At 39.1% G+C, this 21833-nt stretch overlaps 1 protein-coding gene across 1 annotated transcript; it reads left to right on the forward strand.

The window, feature by feature from the left end:
- Nucleotides 1-834: 834 nt before the first annotated feature.
- fntb (farnesyltransferase, CAAX box, beta) lies at nucleotides 835-21509 on the forward strand. Its single transcript, XM_062437313.1, has 12 exons — nucleotides 835-1031; nucleotides 4604-4668; nucleotides 8120-8192; nucleotides 9130-9221; nucleotides 11449-11595; nucleotides 12651-12734; nucleotides 14705-14791; nucleotides 14919-15048; nucleotides 17668-17800; nucleotides 18294-18405; nucleotides 18680-18794; nucleotides 21067-21509. Exons 1-12 carry the CDS (start codon nucleotides 933-935, stop codon nucleotides 21217-21219), a joined length of 1290 nt encoding a protein of 429 aa, XP_062293297.1. The 5' UTR covers nucleotides 835-932; the 3' UTR covers nucleotides 21220-21509.
- The last annotated feature ends 324 nt before the right edge of the window (nucleotides 21510-21833 follow it).

Genomic DNA, 21833 nt, shown 5'->3' on the forward strand with positions numbered 1-21833 from the left:
TCAGTATACTATCTATATACTACACACACACACACACACACACACACACACACACACACACACATTTATATATACATAGTAGAACACATGCACACTTTGCATACAGTCAAATATTACTGGTAGGACACGTGCACACTTTACATACGGTCACATATTAAAGATAGGACACGTGCACACTTTACATACAGTCATAAATTACAGATAGGACACATGCACACTTTACATACAGTCAGGAATTACAGGTAGAACACATGCACACTTTACATACAGTCATGCATTACAAGTAGTACCTGTGCACACTTTACATACAGTCACATATTACAGGTAGGACACATGCACACTCATGTTTTATACTCTTGTTGACACTCTTATCTATTACTATTGCTTTTCATTTAAAATATTATTGTTTTCCTGACTGCATTGTGGAAGAGCAAAACATTTTCACTCTCTCATAGTTGTGTCACCCCACAACCTCTTTCGAGTTTTTACTTTGAAGGCTACCTCGCTACTCTTCCGGCACTATTATACTTTTGTGTTGCTGACTTGACGCAGATTAACGTGAGGAAAAAGTCCTGCTTCTTCGACGTCAGTGACAAAACACCAACCAGAGAAAAGGGATGATAAAAAAAATAAAATACACATTGACCACGAAGAAGACACGCAATCATAAAGACGCATTTAAATGTTAAAACTGAACGTAAAAACAATTTTTTCCCCAAGCGGATATGACTTCTTTGTGAGTGAATGGGAGATGTTTGTTCCCTTGGAGACGCCGTAGCGGGTGTGTGTGTGTGCGCGCAGTTTCCGTCGCACACTAAAAACCTCCGGCAGGAAGAGAGCGGAGTGTGCAGCAGCAGGCAGTGAGAGGGAGAAAACTACCAAAACAAACTAACGGCCTCTACTTACACATAACCGGTGTCAGTATCATCATCATGGACGGTGTGCCGACGCCCATGCGGTGCTTCAGAGAGTGCCACTCCGCAGAAATGTTCACGGATGACGGCGTGGAAACAGTGACTTCAGTGGAGCAGGTGAGAGGATTAGCTCCGTTAGGAAATGTGGCTAATGCTAACAGGCTTCTCACTTCAAATGGAGGCTGGGGAAAGTGATAGGTGCAACAAAACTGTCACACATGAACTTATTCAAAGTCATAGAGTTAGACAATGTGTTGAGATGAGCCTGCGTTCATTTGCTGGCAGTGCTTTAGCCAACCTTAATGAGCAAGCTTTAGTTTATAGGGAGCTAGCACGCCCCTTAATGAGATTATATTTGATTGAATTGAGCTAAAAGGCGTTAAATTACACTAAAGCTTGATACGACGCAGCCCACGTTAATTGAATGTGCGTGTTAAAGGACAAGTTCACAATTTTTTATGTTATGACTGTGAAAACAACAGTCATGAAAACTGAAAGAGGTTTCCCTAGCTGTAGTCATTCCTCCTGTATACACTGACTATTGAAAGATCCCCTTCAAATAGATAGATAGATAGATAGTTTAAGATTCAGATTCAAGATTCAATACTTTATTGCCATGTCGACATAGTCGATTGGAATTTGTTGCAGTGGGTCTCACAAATACATTCACTCTCAGCATTCCAGGATAAAAATAAGTGCATAAATAAGATAAATAAAATCCAAGTAAAAGTAAAACATAGAAACATAGAAAAACAGTACTGTGCAGCAGCAGAATAAAGTGCATAATGCATGTTAAAGTGCACAATGCGGTAAACAATAATGATTAAAATCATACATAAACCTATTTGCTATTAAAAAGTCGTACAGCTTGGGGGTACGTGCTTAAACTTGACAGTAAATTGCAGCTACATCCAAACTTAAGACAACTGTCCAATGGAAAAAACTATTAAAAAAAACGTATTATTAAAAATACCCCAAAGCTGTAGTAATAAAACAAATATATGTGTGTATGTATATATTTATAATAAATAATAATAAAATACTTAACTGCTCAAAAAGTGCCAGAATAGGTGCACCACAGTATCTAAAAAATGGCTAAAAGATACGCCTAAAAAAAAAAAGTGATGGTGTTTCCATACAGCCATTTAAAAGTAGATGTGAAGTTTATATGAGGCTCCAGCAGTGTGAGTTAGTCATATCATGTGGATATCTACCATATTTACAGTCTTTTTAGCATCAAATTCCCTCTTTGTGTTTCCCTGTTAAGCTGTGGTGGAAGTATAGTAACAAAAAGAGGGACTTTGTAACTATAAAGACTTTAACATTGAAAGATATCTACTTGATTTGACTCATTAGGACGGCTAAAGCTTCATGTTAGTTTCAGATAGACGTTTAAATGCATTTTTGCACAGGAGGACTGTGGATTTGTCCTCCATCACTTACATTATAAGTGCATTATGAAGGGATCTGCTAGTGGCCAGTATGAACAGGAGGAATGATTACAGCAAGATAAACCTATTTGAATGTTCATTTGGGTATCAGGCTTAAAAAAATAGTGAACACGCCCTTTACAGAGATCATACCACTTAAATTCCATACAAGCTGTTCGTAACCAGTGGTGGAAAGTATATTTACTCATGTACTGAAGTTAAATTTATAGTTTTAAAATAGGCACTTGTACTTTTCTTGAGTATTTTCATTTTGTGCTACTTTGCATTTCCACTCCACTACAATTTGAGGGAAATATTATACTTGTTTCTACATTTATTTTAGATTTAAAATGTAAACTAAGCACATAAAATATAAACGTTGTTGAAGATTAAGTCTTTAGTTCCTGGGCCTGTCGCGATAATTACATTATCAAATTATTGTACGTTAAATGGACACAATCTCGATCATTTTTGCTGACTTGATTTTGCGAGAGTGTCACCAACATTTTAGCCAACAGAATAAACAGCAGAACTTTTAGTGTGTGGTCTTTTTGAGGCCAATAATCTGTCTGCTGAATCAGCAGGTTTCACTATTTTGATCAGTCCAGTTTTCACCAACCACCAGTAAGTAGTACACAGCACCTTAGAGAACATGAAACAGGCGATTCAGCGTTGTTTTTAATATCATGTAGCAAGCTGTGAAAACAAAACAATCATTATACTCTGAGGGAACACTAACCCACTAACCTGGAAAAAGTTGTAAACAGCAGTGAGTGAACGGTACGTGTCGCTACAGTTTGTTTTTTAGAGATAAAACGGAACCCACACTCTCAAACTCTGCTCCCTGAGGAGTTACAGCTAAATACTACCCCCTACTGACATAGAAGAGTATAACAGAACAAATAAAATTACCACCTGAATAAATTTGTTTTTGTTTTCATTTTAAAGACAAACAGAAAAGGACTCGTGTGAATGAATTATTAACCTCTTAAAATCTCTTTTTTTGTGAGCATCACACTCGCCCTGACATAAAAATGGCTCCTGACATTTTTAGAGAAAAACTCTTTACTCCCACTATTGAACATATGCTGGAGGTGTAGGACTATGTATGTAGGCTGCAGGTATGGTGTAAATGGATAAGGTGAAGCTAGGCGTCCTGGCTCTTCCCAAATATGCAAGTATTATATTTGAAGTGGCGTTACCACGTTAACCCCAACTGTGGCATAAAAAGGTCTTAAAATGACGATAATATCGTTTATCACGATTATTTCTGGAACAATATATCATCCAACAAAAGTAATTATTGTGACAGGCCTAACTGTGGCTCCTTGTCATGTTATAAATGTTTGAGCTGTTAGCAGAGAGGAGAGAAAATGTTCATATATTTTACAAAAAAAGGTAAGTTTAGAGAAAAGTCTACACAAATCATTACACTTTGTTTGGTGGAACTGTTTTTTTCTTCTTGTTATACTTGGCTGATTTTCGGCATAAATTTAACTGGTGATACTCTTTTATTTTTATTGTTGTAGGATCTTAAATGCAGAACTTTTACTTCTCGTGGAGTAATTTTACATATGTGGTATTGCAACCACTTTTTCCACCCCTGTTAGTAACGTCACTTGACCTCATTTGTCATTTGTAGCCTCCTCCAGCTGTGGGCCCTTATAAACACCAAAGTGAATTATCCTGACTGATATTTAAAAAGCAAGTGTTGGTCACTGTAGTTGATTATAGCTGCAAGGTTGAGGTAGTTTTCTAGTCTGTGTTTGGCTGCACATTTTTAGTCTTTGTCAGTTACTAAATCAAAACCACAAGTTATTCTGTGGTCTAAAACTGTTAAACATGACACAAAAATAAAGTTAGACTACCTCCTCTGAATGCTCAATTTCTCTTCTGGCTAATTTTAAAGTGTGAAGACAGAAATATGACATGAGGTGACGTTCAGAGATTTAGTGTAATTACATGCTGTGACTGAATCAGACTGTTTATCTTTATTAGTGAACCATTGTGTCCTTTGTGTTTGTGTCAGTAATGTTTTGGATGTCTTCCATCCCAAATGAGCTAATATACACTGAGTCATTCCACACCTCGAGTCTTCAGTCATTTATAACATCAACTATGTTTACATGCAGGTCTAATAATGACTGGCTGATGAAAGGTTGATTGTCATGGTGGTGGATATGTTTTCATCCTTTTAAGCTGACTGTCTGTTACTCTGTTTACACTCCTCTCTTTCCTGTCCTCTCTGTTTTTATCTAGAAAAAAGTGGAACGCACCATTGAAGAAGTCGTCAACGTTTACAAGCAAATACACAGTTTACCACAGTAAGTATTCATAGTGTATGAAACAGTTTATGTCTGGGCAGGTTTGTCATATTCACATCATTACAACACACAGCTAACACAACTACAGTTTAAAAAAAATCTAATTATACATGACATGTATTTCTAAATGACTAGTGAGATATAAACTAGCTGTAAAATGTAATGAAAAGGCAATAAATTACACAATTATTACTCTATAAAGAGCTGCCTAAGATAGGGCTTGTTTTATATTTTAAATCAAATTATAAATTCACCAAATATTGCATTGTTTTAAATGTATCTAGAGTTTATCGCCAATAATTGTTTGTAAGAGAGGAATGCAGCAGTATTTTCACTGAGAAAAGTCATGCGGTCAAAACTAGTTTATGTGAAGAAGCTTTAATGAACTTATGACATGTGACACAGATATCAGTACAGTGATCCTGTGAAACTGGTGTATGAAATCAGCCTGACTTCATCTCAGTATGTCATAAAAGGAGAGCTGCAATGAATAACCGATACTCGGGTGACATAAAATGAATCAGCAGAGAATGTGTTGCTTTTACTCATCTTTACATCACAGTCAATTGGTTTTTGAGTGTTGATCGGACAAAACAAGACATTTGATGACTGCAATTTATTAAAAAAACAATTGGCTGATAATGAAGATAATCATTAGTTGCAGCCCTACCTAAAAAGCTGTACAACATACAGTATACAAATTTAGTGTAGAAAAACATGCTTTTTCAAACAGGCACTGATAAATAGGCCAGATATTGTGCAGCCATAGTAATGAGCATCATAATGTTGGATGCAACTACTGTGATTATAACACATTTCCAAGAACGCTGCTCATTGGTTGTTTTATTATCACCAACCTGTGCCTGTTTGTTAATAGAGATAACTGCTCAGTGATGTCTGATGCTTATTTAAATGGTGCGATGATCAGCCCACGTACTTTGCTCCCGCTATCAGCTGTTATCATTCCTGCCTTTTAATAGGGTGACTCATCCCATTTCTATGACAACCGCTCGGACTTGAATGTCAGCGGCGCTGCAGCAAATGGGAATTTCTTTTTTTCTTTTTTTTCAGTTTATCATACTACAAGAAGCATAATTGTGTTAATGAGCAGATGTCATGTGATTAGAAGTGTCATCTGTTGTCTGTAGAGGAGCAAAGGTTCAATTTTAACTTTTGGACAGAAGTTAATAATTGAGATGAGACTATCCAGGTGGTGTTTGTTGTTTAGGTCATTCTGTGGCCTGTGTATCATCATTATAGCAGTGTTAATCAGATATGCACTGGTGTTTACTTTCAAACATGACACTGAATGATATGTAATATTTTGCCAGTAAACAAATGCTGGTGTGAAACAGGTGCAGCTTTGCTGACTCACCCAAAAGTTGGCTGGACAGCAAAGTGAGCTTTGTATTAAATCTCTTGGAGTCCTTTAAGGTGCTTCTAGCCAGGAACTAAGATCTATATATAATTTATAAATACTCAAGGTGAGTGGATTTCAAACTTAGTCATGTCAAGGACACTCGAACTGACACAAATTAGATCGTGGACCCCCATTTCTTTTATTACAGAAAGTGTATGAAACGTATGACCATAATAGTCACACATCCTGTCACTGTGTTACTTATAGATGGATTTAGAGTGAAAATAAATGGTTGCCCTTTTTTGCTGGAGACCCCCCTGGAACTGCCTGAGGTTACCTGGACCCCACTTTGAGAAGCTCTGCTCTATATAGGTCAAGCACTTTCTTAAATTTTCTTCTTGAGTTTTTCATTCATTTCATTTAAATAAGTTTTTAACTTAAACACATGGATATTACAGCAGGTGTAAGTGGGCTGTTTTATTAATAAAACATTCATTTCCTTCATGTGCTCGCTCTGCCTTTTAGTGACTGTACTATCAGAGCTGCAGGCAAGATTTTAGAAATATTGGAGTCAGGAATCCAACTTTCCCCCATCACAACCCAACCTAGAAACCACTGACTGTATATAAAGAGTCCATGCTAGAAACCAAATTCATTTCATATTCATTCAGCTTTCCATTTATGTAAATTCTGTCTCGCTGCATGATGGTCACATTGCCAAGAATTTAAATAGAGTGGAGAAAATCCCTTCATCTGCATTTTAACTTGTTTGTTGTTGTTGTTGTTGGCTTAAACCTTTAAAAACCCACCATGTGTCATTTCACAAATTATATGAGACTTATACCAATAAGGCTTTTTAAAACTACTGTAATGATAGCTGAAATAGTTAGTAAATTAATGGATTAGTGATGAAAATGATCCACCGACTGTTTTGATAATGTTTCAGTAATTTTGTAGAGAGAAAAAAGACAATGTAATAAATTGAATGTCTACTTCTTGGCAGGAGAAGACAACATGGCATCACTTTGTACTGCGCTCTGATGTTTTATAGACTTATTGATTAATTTTTTTTAAAATTAAATAAATATCGGCACAATAATTGATTATCAAAACATCTTTGCCAAAAATTCACTTTCAATTGTACTAGAAGTAGACATAGTAATATATCAGAGCTGTGTATTCTGTTAGCTTTGCTCATCTTGAGATTTAGATGATAGGTTTTGTTGACTTGCGTGCTGGTTCAACATTTAAACAGCTGGGTCATCTGGCTTTTAGCGGTCCCTCACCTCTCCTGTGCCTCTCCTCTGACCGCTGCTGCGTTACAGAACGGCTGCTATGAAAACCTCTGGCAGCGATCCGTGACTAACCCCGTGTAGGAAGAGCGTTATCACAATGGTCGTGGCGCTCGCCGCATCAAAAGGGCAGGCAATAATAGGAGCGGGTGGGCGGCGAAGAAGGCGGGGAGTGTCAGCTGTCTTTGACTCACTGACACACATGCTGTCCTGTGTGTCTGTGTGTGTGTGTGTTAGGTGTGTTTCAGATGCAGATGAAAGTTGCACCGGCGCTCCTGTGGCGCACACATTGACACTCATAGTAGTCGTTTTTATAGATTTTAACTATACAGACTTTGATAAGTGAGAGGAATAAATTAGTTCAAAGTTTGCGAGCCCGCACACGTAAAATAAAATTAAAGATGATGCTGCTGCCTTTTGAGCTGCAGCATCATCTTTAATTTTTTGTTTCTTTCAGATTTCTTTCAAGTTTTATTTATTTAAAAAATGTCTACAGATACATTCCTGGATTTTCTGTTTTTAATGAAATGAAAATTTGAAGCCTCGTATGTGCCAGCTGATAGTTTGAAACATCATTTTCATTTTGTACTATCAGGAGTGTTCAAACCTGATGTTAGCAGGCATGGTTACAGTTGATATTCAAAGCAGCAAGAACAAATGCACAGCTGTGTCAACTGAGCCTTCAATAACTTCACATACAGGTTGCTTTTCATTCACATGTCTTTATGTGCGCATTAACATCTTCTGAGCTGCTGCTGGCTTCTAACTGATCTTTCTGTCCTTGTGTTTGTTTCTTCAGGCCGACTTTGTTGCGGGAACAACACTACCAATATCTCAAAAAGGGCTTACGTAACTTATCAGATGCTTATGAGGTACAGTATCACACTTCTGGTGACACAAATGTATGAACCTGTTGACACACACACACACACACACACACACACACATACACACACACACACACACGGATCAGCCACAACATTAAAACCACCTGCCTAATATCGTGTAGGTCGATCTCACGCTGCCAAAACAGCTCCGACCTGTCGACAAGACACATCAACTTGAAGAACTGACTGATCACTCACTCCACGTTTTAACAAGATAATTAATGTTAGCTGTGGTTTTAATGTAGTTGCTGCTCGGTGTACAGCTTTAAGTTTAGTCAGAGGTTGCAGTAGCTCCTGTGAGTCAGTAAAGCTAGCATTGACCTGAAGGATAGTAACACTCATTGCTTCTCATTGTTTTTACTTTGCACTAAAATATGTGCTTGTCTGCTCTCGGGAAGGTCGCCTCTCTTGTTTTGTGTGTGTGTGAACTATTCTTTCTTCTCGCCAGAAAGTCCTTTCTTTTTTTTTGTCCTCTCCACCTCCAGCTCCAACCAATTTAACTTCAGTCTTCAATATTTCAGCAGTGCTTCCTTTTGAAGCCACAAAAGCAGATTGACAACAAAGTGCCGTGACAGTGTGACGTGTTTTTTTATTATTTTTTTTATATATGTTGAATAAAACATCAGAGCAGTGGAAATTACAAGCTGAGTTATTATGTTATATAACAAAACCGGCACAGAAGTCATCACATTACTGTATTGTCTATATTAAAAACATCATCATATATTTACACACCATTGAAAATAAGTGGTGTGGTATTATTCTCATGCGCCTCAGCTCAGCCTTTCCTCTGTCTGTCTATCTGACTTATTTTCCCCTCTGTCTCTGCGTCTAACTGATCCCACTATCTAATTTATTGCTATAATGGGTCATCTGATCATGTGATATATGTGCCGGGTTTGCCTCTCTTGTGTGCGAGCAGTGTCTGGACGCCAGTAGACCGTGGCTTTGCTTCTGGATTCTTCACAGTCTGGAGTTACTAGAGGAGCCCATTCCTGGTGCCATCGCCTCCGAGTGAGTCACACATACACACACACAAAACGCACACCGACTCATGCTCCACCACTAGTCTACTACCAGAGGGCAGAGACAGAACCAAATAAAAGCCTGTGCCATGCCAAGGACTTTCTTTATTACTGTTTCTTATAATTACTACAGTAGCTGCTGCAGTGCAGAAACATTGATAGATGATGACGTCAGAGAGATGTGGAGGGAGGCTGTAGTGTTATTCCAACAATTATAGTAGTTGTTGTTTATATTGTGTTGTGCAGAGCCCAGATTGATTTAAATGGAACCAAAAAGTCCACTTAAGTGGTGAAACATTTGTCAAAAACCCCCCAACAGACAAAAACAGCTGTTTTTTTCTAATCATCCAACACAAAAGTCATCAGAGAGACAGAGGAGATTTTAAATAATTAGCAATAAAACATGTAATGCCACTGCTTATTTCTCCAGTGCAGTATGATACGAGTCACAGCTGCTTGTTAAATCATTTATTGCCCTCGTAGTTTGCATAATTACACTTAATCTTAATTTGTACTGTAGTCATGGAGACAACACCCACAATGAAATGAGTGTTTTTTTCCCCTGAAATCATCAACGCAAGTAATTGTGATAGACAACGACGATGATGGTATTGAGCAGAAAGGGCAGGTAACATTTAAACTGTGCTGCTTTGTATCGCCACCAAAGCTCCAAAGCAAGTAGCACCGCCAGGCTGCCAGCCCACGCTCTCATTATTACTGAGAGGCTTGCCAACACACCGGCTGGCACTGCCCTGTGCCATTGTGATGCCCTCGTGCTCACACACACACACACACACACACACACACACACACACACACACACACACACACACACACAAAACACACAAAACACACAGAACACACAGGCCCCCCGTTGAAGGTTTTGTAACAATGCAACCTACAACAGATTGCTTTCTCTGCTGCCTCATGAAACGTACACTGTTCTCAGGTCACAGCTAGGTTTCCCTTCCAACTCACTTGGCTCAAGGCATCCTCGCAGTTTTGTGATTTTTCTCTCCACGGCCGGAGGGATGAAGAGGGCATTTGTGAGGGTGGCAGCTTGGAGCACAGAGGCAGGAAAGAAAAGGAAACTGTGGTCAGGGCGGTCCGTGCCCGATGCCACGTCAGCTGGCAGGGACGAAGCCAGCCGTGCTCGCTTTGCAGTTTTTTTGGGGGGGAGATGCAGAATTAAAGCTATGATGCTCTGCTGGATATCAGATTTTGTTTTTCGGGTATAAAAGTGTTGCAGTATGTTTTTTTAAATCTTAAACCTGCAGTGCAGAAGTTTTCCCTATAAATGAACGTCTGTTACAGTCAAGCTTTTGCCAAATGAGTCCACATAATGCTGATGAAGCTTATCACTGCCAGATGCATCTATCTCTATTCCACTGTACACACAGTCAATGGAGACTTTCCTGCGCTGGAGTGCACATTTCTGTGATGGAAAATAGACTACAAATAGATAACTACCTCATCTGACAACTGGAGCTCTTTTTTTTTTTGTACTTAAAATGACTCAATATTCCAGAAGGGGGAGACAAAAGTCCCACACTCCAACTTTAATGGAAAGTTTGCTGTGCTTGCTTGTGCTCTTTCTCCTGCCCTAAAGCACACATGATCTTAAACCAACATAAACTGAGAGGCTCAGTCACATATGATAAGTGTGCAGTATGTGGCACCATGCTGCAGTCATTATTAATAAACAATATATTATCATTGATGGATACTGCCTAGATTTCCACTGCAGATACTGTGGTGTCATGGCCATCTTTTAATACAATATAATAAGAGGTGTAACATTTATAAAACAAGTGAAAGTATCGTGGGCTGATAATTGCATTTTATTTTATTTTTCAGCCAGATTATAGCCTGAACCAAACAATCATGATACATGAGCAGAGCTGTGGGAGGCATGATTTCCAATATACATAAACCCACTTCACTGGTGATTGTTTGGATAATGAGAAAAATGTATTCAAGCAGAAACTACTTTTTTTATACCACTGTAAAGTTAACATATTTAACCCATACATCTCCATTGGTTAAAGTTACATAATCAGTGGAGATGCAGTAAAAAATATGCGAGAAACATTGACTTTTTGTCATCTGATATTTCAGTATGAGTACAGAAAGTTTCCCCCTGCTAATTTTGGGTTCTGTCTTTAAATACAACTCCTATCATTTTTTGCTCATACCTCCTGGTCTTTTCTCTCCAGTGTGTGTCAGTTCTTGGCTCGCTGTCAGAGCCCAACAGGAGGCTTCGCCGGCGGACCGGGTCAGCACGCCCACCTCGCACCCACCTATGCTGCTGTCAACGCCCTCTGTATCATCGGCACAGAGGAAGCCTATAACATTATAAACAGGTACTGCCATGGTTACCTACCGTTTCTCCTCATAAAATCAACCATGAAGGCAATAAATACACCAGTATGAGCCAGAAATACAATCTACACACAGCTTAAGAGTGGCCATATACATGTGAATAAACCATAAGGCAGAGGTCATAGGTCATAGATGGCCATAAACATCCCACTTTATTATGTGACCACAAATGTGTTGAATACCTTATGTGACTATGAAGCACATTTAGGTAAAACCCAGAAGAATGATGTCAATTACAGAAGCTTAATAGACCAAATATTACCATGATGGTATAAAATCACCTTATTAAAGTGCATCCTCACTACATAATACTATGTAAAAATTAACCCTAGTGTCGAGACATAAAAAAAATGTCATCATCCGAATTGATTTGCTTAGTAGTCTAATTAATCTGAGGTATTACAGTACAGTAGAACATACCTCTGTCTGTACACTGCTGAATTCAGCACTGTTAAAGGTTTAGAAAAGGACATTTTATATCCGATGCGTGCACAATTTAATGACATCATGTTCAGCGATTTCAGGCTAGCAGTTAAGATGTAGACCGTGAATATACTAGTCAGCAATGCACCAGTTATCAAAGGTCACAAGTTTTTCATATCGTAAATCACGTCAGATTCTAAGATCAGTACTTTGACATGGTGATGTTTGGCGGAGAGACAGAACTCTGAGTCACAGGATGTACTATAAATACAGCAGCTGAATACGTGCAGTCACATACAGGATATCAGTGTTTTTGTACTGAAGTCGCAGCCTCAGTGATAGAAGTTTCAGATTATATGGAAAATGTAAAACAAGGGCTTTTCCCATTGATGTTGTATAATGAATTTTTTGCAGTACTACACTACAAGAATATGAGAAATATACTGATGGTGTTATTTAACTTATTTAACCCCCTCCACTCCCCACTCTCCATCTCTGCCTTATCCCTTATCCCCTTAACCCTACTCCTTCTATATCCACACCACCTTACATCTCCTCCCTCTCCTTCTAATCGCCTCGTCTACCCTTCTCCTCCTGCGCTTATCTTCTCCAGGGAGAAGCTGTTAGATTTCCTATGGTCAGTGAAGCAACCAAACGGCTCCTTTGTGATGCACATCGGAGGGGAGGTGGATGTCAGGTGAGAGCTCGGGGGGAAGATGACGCTTCCTAACCCTAACCCTTACATCACAAACTGTGAAAAACATCACTTCACAGCACAAATGAGAGCAAATGTAATATCTTACAGTGTTGTTCATTCATGTGTGTTGTTTATCTCAATGTTAGAGCTACATTTGCACATTTGGGTCTTTCCACTATATGTGTAGGAAATTTTAAAAAGCATGTCTCCCTTTTGTATTTTTAAAGCTCCTCTGTCTCCCTTCAGTGTTGATAGAGAAGAAAAGAAATACCCGCACAGACATAAGAGTAGAGCTGTGTGTGTGTGTGTGTGTGTGTGTGTGTGTGTGTGTGTGTGTGTGTGTGTGTGTGTGTGTGTGTGTGTGTGTGTGTGTGTGTGTGTGTGTGTGTGTGTGTGTGTGTGTGTGTGTGTGTGTGTGTGTGTGTGTGTGTGTGTGTGTTTTCTCTCTTTGAATCTGCTAAGACGGGAGGGTTTTTCTTTTTTTTTTTAAATAAGGACCTTTGAGGTATCGTCTTCTGTTTCAACAAAGAGCCTTAAAAGTCAAAGTTACTCTTTCACTCTCAAAGGAGGCTGTTATCTGTTTCCAGCCAATTAATGTTCAGCTGTCGCAATGTTTTATTTAAACTGGCTTTTTCTCTCAGGCCGTGAAAAGCACATATCTCCACAATGTCAACTTTTCAGGAAAGAAGAGAAACAGCCTTGTTTTAATAGAGAGGGATAATCTAGTTTTGTTGTGTTTTTTAAGGTTTTATTAGCAGGTTCTAGAGGAAGATGAATTTTATTGTTTAGTCCACCTGAAAGCTTGAAAAAAAGATGGTTTCCCCTGGATAGAAAACAATAAGCAAATCAGTTTCTCACAAATCCTCCTTTGTTTGCATTTCATGTTGAGATCTTGAATGATTCAACAAGCCCTCCACTTTCATTTTGAGCTCTCTGGTTTCAATATAGGCATAAACAGTTAAATTAGGAAGAGAAAATGAATGAATCAATTAGTAAAAACAACACTGTTCTTTCTGTGTACTCCACATGGAACAGATTTAAATTTCTCACTTACTTAAATGATTTTGTCCAGTAACTGAGTCTGATAGAATTGGGGGTGGATTGACGTCTCGTGTCTGATGTGAACTAAAGTGACACAAGTGTTGTCCTCATATTATTACATAGAAATCCCCTGAAGAGACCAGAACCAACAAGTCCTTTATTATTAAATTAATTTATCAAGTGTAGATTATTCTGGAACAAGTGTGCAACTGTGGTTTTAATCTGTGGGGAGCAGCAGACCCGAAGCGTACTCTGGGAAGCGTTCCCATATTTACACTCCAATATAATCTACACTCTCCATGTTCTCAGTGATGACAGAAAATGGCAGTCAAACACAACAGTTTGGATATTTATGCGTTTTTTATCTTCGTATTTTTGGACGACTGCTGACTGATTAATTGTTTAGTCGACAAAAAGTTAACAAGCAGCTATTTTGGTGATAAATAAATAAACTTTTGTTGAGTTTTGATGGATTTTGGACTGTTGATTGGACAAAATAATACATTTAAAGAAGTTGCTGTGAGAGTTTAGAGATTTTAACAAGCATTACTCATCAGTAGATGAATCAGTACTGAAATGAATTGTAAGTGAGCCCTACTCATGAGTATTATCAGTTAATTGTTGTTTCTGGAGTCCATGATAATAAAAAAGCTCAATTAACAGTCAGCTTATCTTTGAATTCCTGATAAATCATTAACTCTGAAAGCTTCACAGACTCCTGACTGCTGAGAAAAGTCATTTAGTTCCACCTGAAACAATGCAACGGCACAAACAGCAGGTTAGCAGCTGTTTATATTTGGTCTGGTGGCGGTCTAAAAAAAATCCAATGCGTTGGAAGATAATGTGTTAGTGTAGGAAGAGCAGGGCTTCCTGCTCAGCCGCTGTTGATCTATATCAGTCTGTGTTTTTTTCCCCCTTTTTTTTTATAGGAGCGCGTACTGTGCAGCGTCTGTAGCATCTCTCACAAACATCCTCACACCCAAACTGTTCGAGGACACAACTAACTGGATCCTCAGGTACAACCTGAATGTAGACACCATTTTTTTTGTTCACCAGTTTCTCCATCAATCACAAACTGATCAACTCCTAATCTTAATCCAGAAAAGTTGTTTTAAATGACAACATTTTTTTGTGTGTGTGTAGGTGTCAGAACTGGGAGGGCGGTCTGAGCGGAGTGCCAGGTCTGGAGGCCCACGGCGGCTACACTTTCTGTGGCATGGCCGCCCTCGTCATCCTAGGGAAAGAACACATGCTGGATCTCAAAGCCTTGCTGGTGAGACACTCTACCATAGAGATACATTACTAAAATATGACATGTTTAACCTCTGCACAGCATAACCCTCAGATACCACTTACTTGGCTCTGGTTAAAAAAAGATGTTATCAGTATCCGTCACAACAGAGCCTTTGTGCTGAAGCAATATCCCTCCACAGGCTGCTGCGAAGGGCCGAGCGGAAACACACGACTGCGATAAAATAAGAAGACAGTACAACCCACAGAGAGATTTTAATAATAAAACAGCTGATAATATCTTCTGAAGACCTGGTTCAGTTTGAAATATTACACGAGGTCACCTGAGATCTGTTTTCCTCATACTCTGCAACATTTCCTTTATTTGTGGCGTAATCATTACAGTTGGAGCTTGATATTCTTTTATTTGAGTCGCTCATGTTATCACCAGGCTCTCCACATACAGAAATATAACCAGGGGAATTCTCTTGTCATTTGCCTGCTTTCAAAGAAGTAAGAGGTCAGATTCAGCTGTAGCTGGGAGCTGTTAGTGGACAGAGTTTTAGTATTTTTGCTTAAGGAAATCTACAGCAGGGCAGATGCTTACTGACACACAGCTTGAGGTCATCCAGAAAAGGAGAAAAAAAGGAGATAGTGTGTCAGCCTGCAGCAAACAAGGATCACAGCCAGCGCTCAGAGTTGGTTGTGTGCTTTGTTTGTTTTTAGTAATGTTTACAGTCATCATTCAGGAAGAATCGTCGTTTAAAATTTACAAAGTCAAGGATGTAAAGAGCTATCTCAGCAACCATCGCCACACTTTAGCACATATTCAAATCCTTCTAAAAATTTGCATACAACCAGTCAAAAAAACCCACCCAGCCACTGTACAGCTCAAGTGTCCCGTATCACCGTCACCCTGGAAACCCTTCCACCCCCCAAACGTATGGATTTCTGTCTCTGCGCCTGAACCTGGGTGTCAGAGGAGTCCGAGGTGCCAGCTGGGGCCGAGACAAGTCTTTGGTGTTTCAAAGGTTGAAAGTCAACACCAGGTCCAGAATATTTACAGCAGTGTGACTCACCTGCTGGATCTGCTCTGCACAACACTGTCATCACTGCACAGGCAGAGACCACTAAATGTCAGAGCAGTAAACACCCAGAGGCTCACACTGTTTAATGTTGTCATTAGTTTAGATAGAACAGTTTTTATAAGAATAGATGAATGTTTTTTTTGTCAAAAGCAAAAAGAAAAAGCATCAGATCTGCTGGTTGCAGCTTGTTGAATGTGAAGATTTTCTACTTTTCTGTTTTTTTTACTTTCTAAATGAATGTTTTTATTCTCAACTGTAGTTTGGACAAAAAGTGACAGTTTATGATGTCACACTGGGCTCTGGGATGTGTTGTGTAACTATTTTCAGCATTTTTTAGACAAAATGATGAATGAACTGACACTAAAAATCTAAAAAAAACAATGTATTTTCAGAATAAGCTTATTTATTCATATTATTCTCCCCTGCTTGTGTCAGAAGAAGAGGACCTCTATCTGTAGAGCCATTTCTGTGTTTCCATACACAGTAGCATTTTTTTTGTTTCCTCAAAATGATGAAGTGTGGGATTGGCCGTGAACAAAAATAGCTTTTATGAAGTCGTCCTTTATCAGGTGATGTTAGTATGAGTCACGCTGGATGAAAACCATCCTAGTTTCATCCCTGAAAGAATGAGATAATCACGATGGCTAAGATTTTAGTGACAACAATCAACAGTGTAGTGATGAGTGTTTTTTTTTTTTCTTTTAATAGGAATTTGAGTACAAGGCTGCAAAAAAACACCAAATGAAGCGTTTAAAACTGTTAAATGTCAGCGTGAGGCCATATCGTGCAAATGTCTAACTGTCATTCATTATTAACATGTATCAATGCCAGCTGCTTCATTTGAGTGTGAAAAATGACGTAGGACAATTTAACACATCACCTGTCAAGTGTAGAGAAAGGGGAAGCAGCACAGCCCGGCCAATCATTAACCAGTCTGCTCAGTAGGCATGAAGAATTTACGATGTAGATGATTGATAAAAGATAAAATGTTTTTATTTCCCTATTGTATAAAAATAAAAGGATGTAGACACCCTGCTAACTGTCAATGAGTGAAGGTTGGAGTCATCATTTAAAAAACAACATAAAATATGATGCATGTTTATCATGTTTCTGTTCATTTTAATCTAAATGTGTCGACTCTGCAGAAACTGGCATTAGTCGAAAGGGTAAATCCCGTTCCAGCCTCAAGCACCCACACATCTTTTTACCCTCCTCAACTTTTCTTTTCTTTTTTTGCTCTCCCTTCCTCTTCTTCTTTTCTCTTCTTCACTGTCTGAAATGAATAGCGAGAATTGAAGTTAATAAGCTAAACACAGTCCAGCCTCTTCTTCCACAGACAGACTAAACACCCCAGCTGGTATTAAACCCCCCTAATATTCCATAATTACTCAATCCAAGCTGCACACACTGAAATGGGCAACATTTAGTGATTTCCATGGCAATGATAGAAAATATTAATACACCACTCTCCTCTGGTACTGTGTGATGCCCCGGGGGATTCCAGACACACACACATATTAAAACATGTTGAAGTGAGTGGTGTTTAATGTGTTTTTTTTCGTGTGTCATCTCAGCGGTGGGTGGTCAGCAGACAGATGCGCTTCGAGGGAGGTTTCCAGGGCCGCTGCAATAAACTGGTGGATGGCTGCTACTCTTTCTGGCAGGCTGGACTCCTGCCTCTACTCCACAGAGCCTTATACCAAGAAGGTACTCCACATTTAAAGTCTAATCGGTTTTTTTGGTGCTTTTTTCCTGTGCTGGGTAGTTTCCTCCCATCAGGTCTGCTGCACTGAATGAATGTGTGGTACACCCTGATATGAAGTAGGAGAGAATAAATATAGACTCATCTTTTTCAGTTTTCTACCATTTGTTGGTTCAAAAGCCTCACAGCTCATTTTAAATGGGAAGGACAGCTTTAAACTGAATCTCACAAGTTCTGCTGCAAGAAGACTCTGATGATTACAGTGTAAAGTGAAGAAAGCCTTCTTGTAGTGAGCACAGCCCATGCAATGGAAAATGAAAATGAGGGATTGAGGATAAGTTGCTGATAATGTGCACAAGTGGTTGAACTACTGAATGTACGCATTAGAAATGGACATTTTTGTGATCAAATAATTCAAAAACTGAAAGTAATGTATTGAATTTACATTTGTGATTGCTCTGCCTCTATGATGTCATCATAAGTTGTGTGTTTGTGCAGGAGAGTCACAGCTGAGTCTGCAGCGGTGGATGTTTGAGCAGCAGGCCTTGCAGGAGTACATCCTCCTCTGCTGCCAGAACCCAACAGGGGGTCTGCTGGATAAGCCCGGCAAGTCAGTACCGCACCATCTGCACACACACACACACACACTCACCATGCCACATAAAGCCTGCCAGCTCTCTCTCACACACACACACACACACACACACACACACACACACACACACACACACACACACACACACACACACACACACACACACACACACACACACACACACACACACACACACACACACACTCTCTACAGACATGTGATTTACATGGTTTAAGTCCCTCACGTCATTTAAACCTCACTGTCATGTATTTTGTCTCCATGTGTTTAGATCCAGAGATTTTTACCACACGTGTTACTGCCTGAGCGGCCTTTCGATAGCACAGCACTTTGGAAACATGGAGCTCCATCATGAGATGATCCTCGGCAAGGAGGAGAACAGATTGGTGAGGCTGCAGCAGGGCCGGGAGGGAGGAGCGGGACAATTAGTGTTGATTCATTCAGATTATTTATTATTTAGTTTTAGTAGTAAAAAATATGGAGAGCCTGATAACTGATACTAATGTGTCCAACATGATAATAACTACTTCTGGAGAGTTTCTGAAAATATGACAATAATGGTGAATGGTGAATATTGAGGCAGATATGCAAAAGTTTCTCTTTTTTTGTGTGAAGTATCACATCGATTTTAAGCTGGAAGTTGCTAATTATATAAAAGTGTTAAAGTAATAATAATGATTTTAGTTTTTCTACATAAAGACATAGTTGGGGTTTTCAATGTGTATTTCTGCTGTAGGTTTATTCCAGTTTGCATTTGTACCACTTCTACCTTAAAGAGCAAAAATCTATTTATTACTTTATTAACTTCATTTCAGCTTTCAGGTGAGATTTCTGCACTGTTAATTGCAGCAGTTGCTCTTATTATGTTTCATACTGAAAGTCAGTTGAGAAGATTGATAGCGCTCTCATGACTACATAGTAAATATGTTGCTGAAAACAGCTAGTCTAGCTCAGTCCCATCAAAACTAAATCCACCTTCCAGCACCTCTGAAGCTCACTAGTTCATTTGAACATATAAAAATGGCAGCTTGTGGTTTTTTTATAGCGGGGGGTTATGTGTGGAACTATTTGTCGCTTGGACGCTGTCACTTCCTGGAGTCTGTCAATGTGAACTTGCCAGGCAGCCAGCAGAGGCTACAGGAAGTCACTGTGCCGAGTCACAATGTCTAACTGTCGCCTTAAGATGAACCAAAAGCCTGAAGTTGAAGGGTGTGTGTAGTCAGCATATTATATCTTGTAGTTTGTTTTGGTTCTTGTGAAAATAAATGCAAAAGATCAGCCTCAGATTAAGGTTTGAGGACTAAAATATGAGCAGATAGTAATGTTTATTTTCAAAATGTAAAATAGTCCGGCACAGATCTTTATCATATCTAACTGATAAGCAAATTGGATAGTCGCCTGATTGAATATGTAAATAGAATAGCAGGAAAATAACAGGCTGGTGAAACATCAACATCAGTATCAGCAGAATGTCATTTTTCCTCAAATGTAAAAAAAAAAAAAAGCCCTGCATTACTCATCCTGTCTCAGTGTTATTTAACTTATTACCAAAACAACATGATGTGATTAGTTGAGATGATTTAATGGCTGTATCAGCAGGTCACTGAATATGAAATTGATTTCAACGCTTTTTAAACACATTCTCATCAGCTGCTCATTCTGCCTCTCTGATGCACCCTCATTTTCCACCATGTGATAAATTATTCACTGATCAGCTTCTTTTTTTTTTACATCAGCAGTGTGCAGAATGCTTTTTCATCTGCACATACAAGAGAGCATGAAATGATTCTTCATATAAATGTATTTACACGCCTTATTCTCTCCAGCGTGATGGTCTGTGGAGATTATATTGCGATCAGGTTTCAGTTTGGTGTTAGTATGAAAAATGAGAGGCTCTGACAGATGTTTGATGTATAGCAATCGGAAAAGAAAAGACAACCGACATGTGGTTTTCTCTCAAAGACTGTGAACGGCACCCGCAGCGGTGATGGCTTTATTTTCCTGTTTCCTGTTTGTATTACTGGCACTTACAGTAATTCGGAACCCCTAAACCACCCCTGCACGCACGTCAGCTCTCACATTAGAATACATAACGCAGCAGTCAGCTTAGCAGTGTATCCTAACATCTGTAGGTACTTTTTTTTTTTTTTAAAGCTTCCCATTTGTGGTTACAAAACCAATAAAAAAGGAACAAATACAACCTACAACAAACCTCCATCAGCTTCATTGTGTACTCTCTTGTTGATTCAACTCTGGACATTTTTGTGGTGTCAAAGTCAGGTTGGCACACTTCCATCCAAAAGTTCCAGTATTAATCACACAGCTGTTGTAATATCTGTCATGTTGATAAAAAAAATACATATTTGAACTAATCGGTTCTGAGATGCCATGGTAACCATATATTTCATATATATTTTTGGTCTTAGATATTGGTTGAGAAATGATTTTGGAATATGTGAGTTTACACCATTTTAAAGGTGTTGAAAGATGGGTCAGGTTCATTGTGAAGAAATCAATGAGATGTTTGTAATGGATGGTAGAATCAGTGTTTGTGCTGTTTAAGTAATACTGAAACTGTAGTTACACCCACACCAAGATCAGAGCAGATGAGCTTTAAGTAAAATGTTTCCATTAAAGCAAATGTCTTTTTTTTTTTAGGCTCCAACTCATCCAGTTTACAACATCTGCCCGGACAAAGTGGCTCAGGCGCTGCAGCACTTCCACCGGCTGCCTGTCCCTGACAACAACAGGCAGCAGGGAGCCTCCGCTGACCCCACCGCTGCCTCCGGATCAGCCGACAGTCAGTCTTAGTCAAGTCGTCATTTGGAGACGTTACTACATGTGTGTGAACCAGCCCGCTCTGGGGACTCGAACCAGCAAACAGTCGGTCATGTCTGACGCAGACGAGCCCGAGAACCTGCGTGGTGCGGTCGACCCCTCAGTTAGAAACGAGGGCTGGAGTTTAGACGACGTTCGCCTGATAAAAGGTCGACAGTGTGTGCGCAGATGCCTATTAAGCAGAAGTTTTTGCTTGCAATGCCTGTTGTTGTGTCTGAAAGTTAATAAAACTTTATATAGCACTTTTCATTATGGTGTTATTGAATGATTTTCAACGTCTTAATAAGACAGGTATAATACATCATGTAATAGAAAGTAAACGGAGACATTAGAAAATCAACTGTCGGTGTGCCAGAATCCATAACAATAAATATACAAATGCATCAACTACAGAATGTTTGTGCTGGAAATGGCATTTTTATAATCCAAGTGTCAATCGGTTTTCAATTCATTTGTTACTGTTAAGTTTGAAAGTGAAACCATTTCACCTGTGTAGTCAGACTGGTTTAAACATGGACTAGTTTCAAACTGAACGTCATCGGGGCAGAGATGGTCAAAACAGATAAAATACACCTCATACTCATGTG

The sequence above is a fragment of the Scomber scombrus genome, chromosome 17 (genome assembly GCF_963691925.1).
Source record: "Scomber scombrus chromosome 17, fScoSco1.1, whole genome shotgun sequence".
In the NCBI taxonomy this organism is placed as follows: Eukaryota; Metazoa; Chordata; class Actinopteri; order Scombriformes; family Scombridae; genus Scomber; species Scomber scombrus.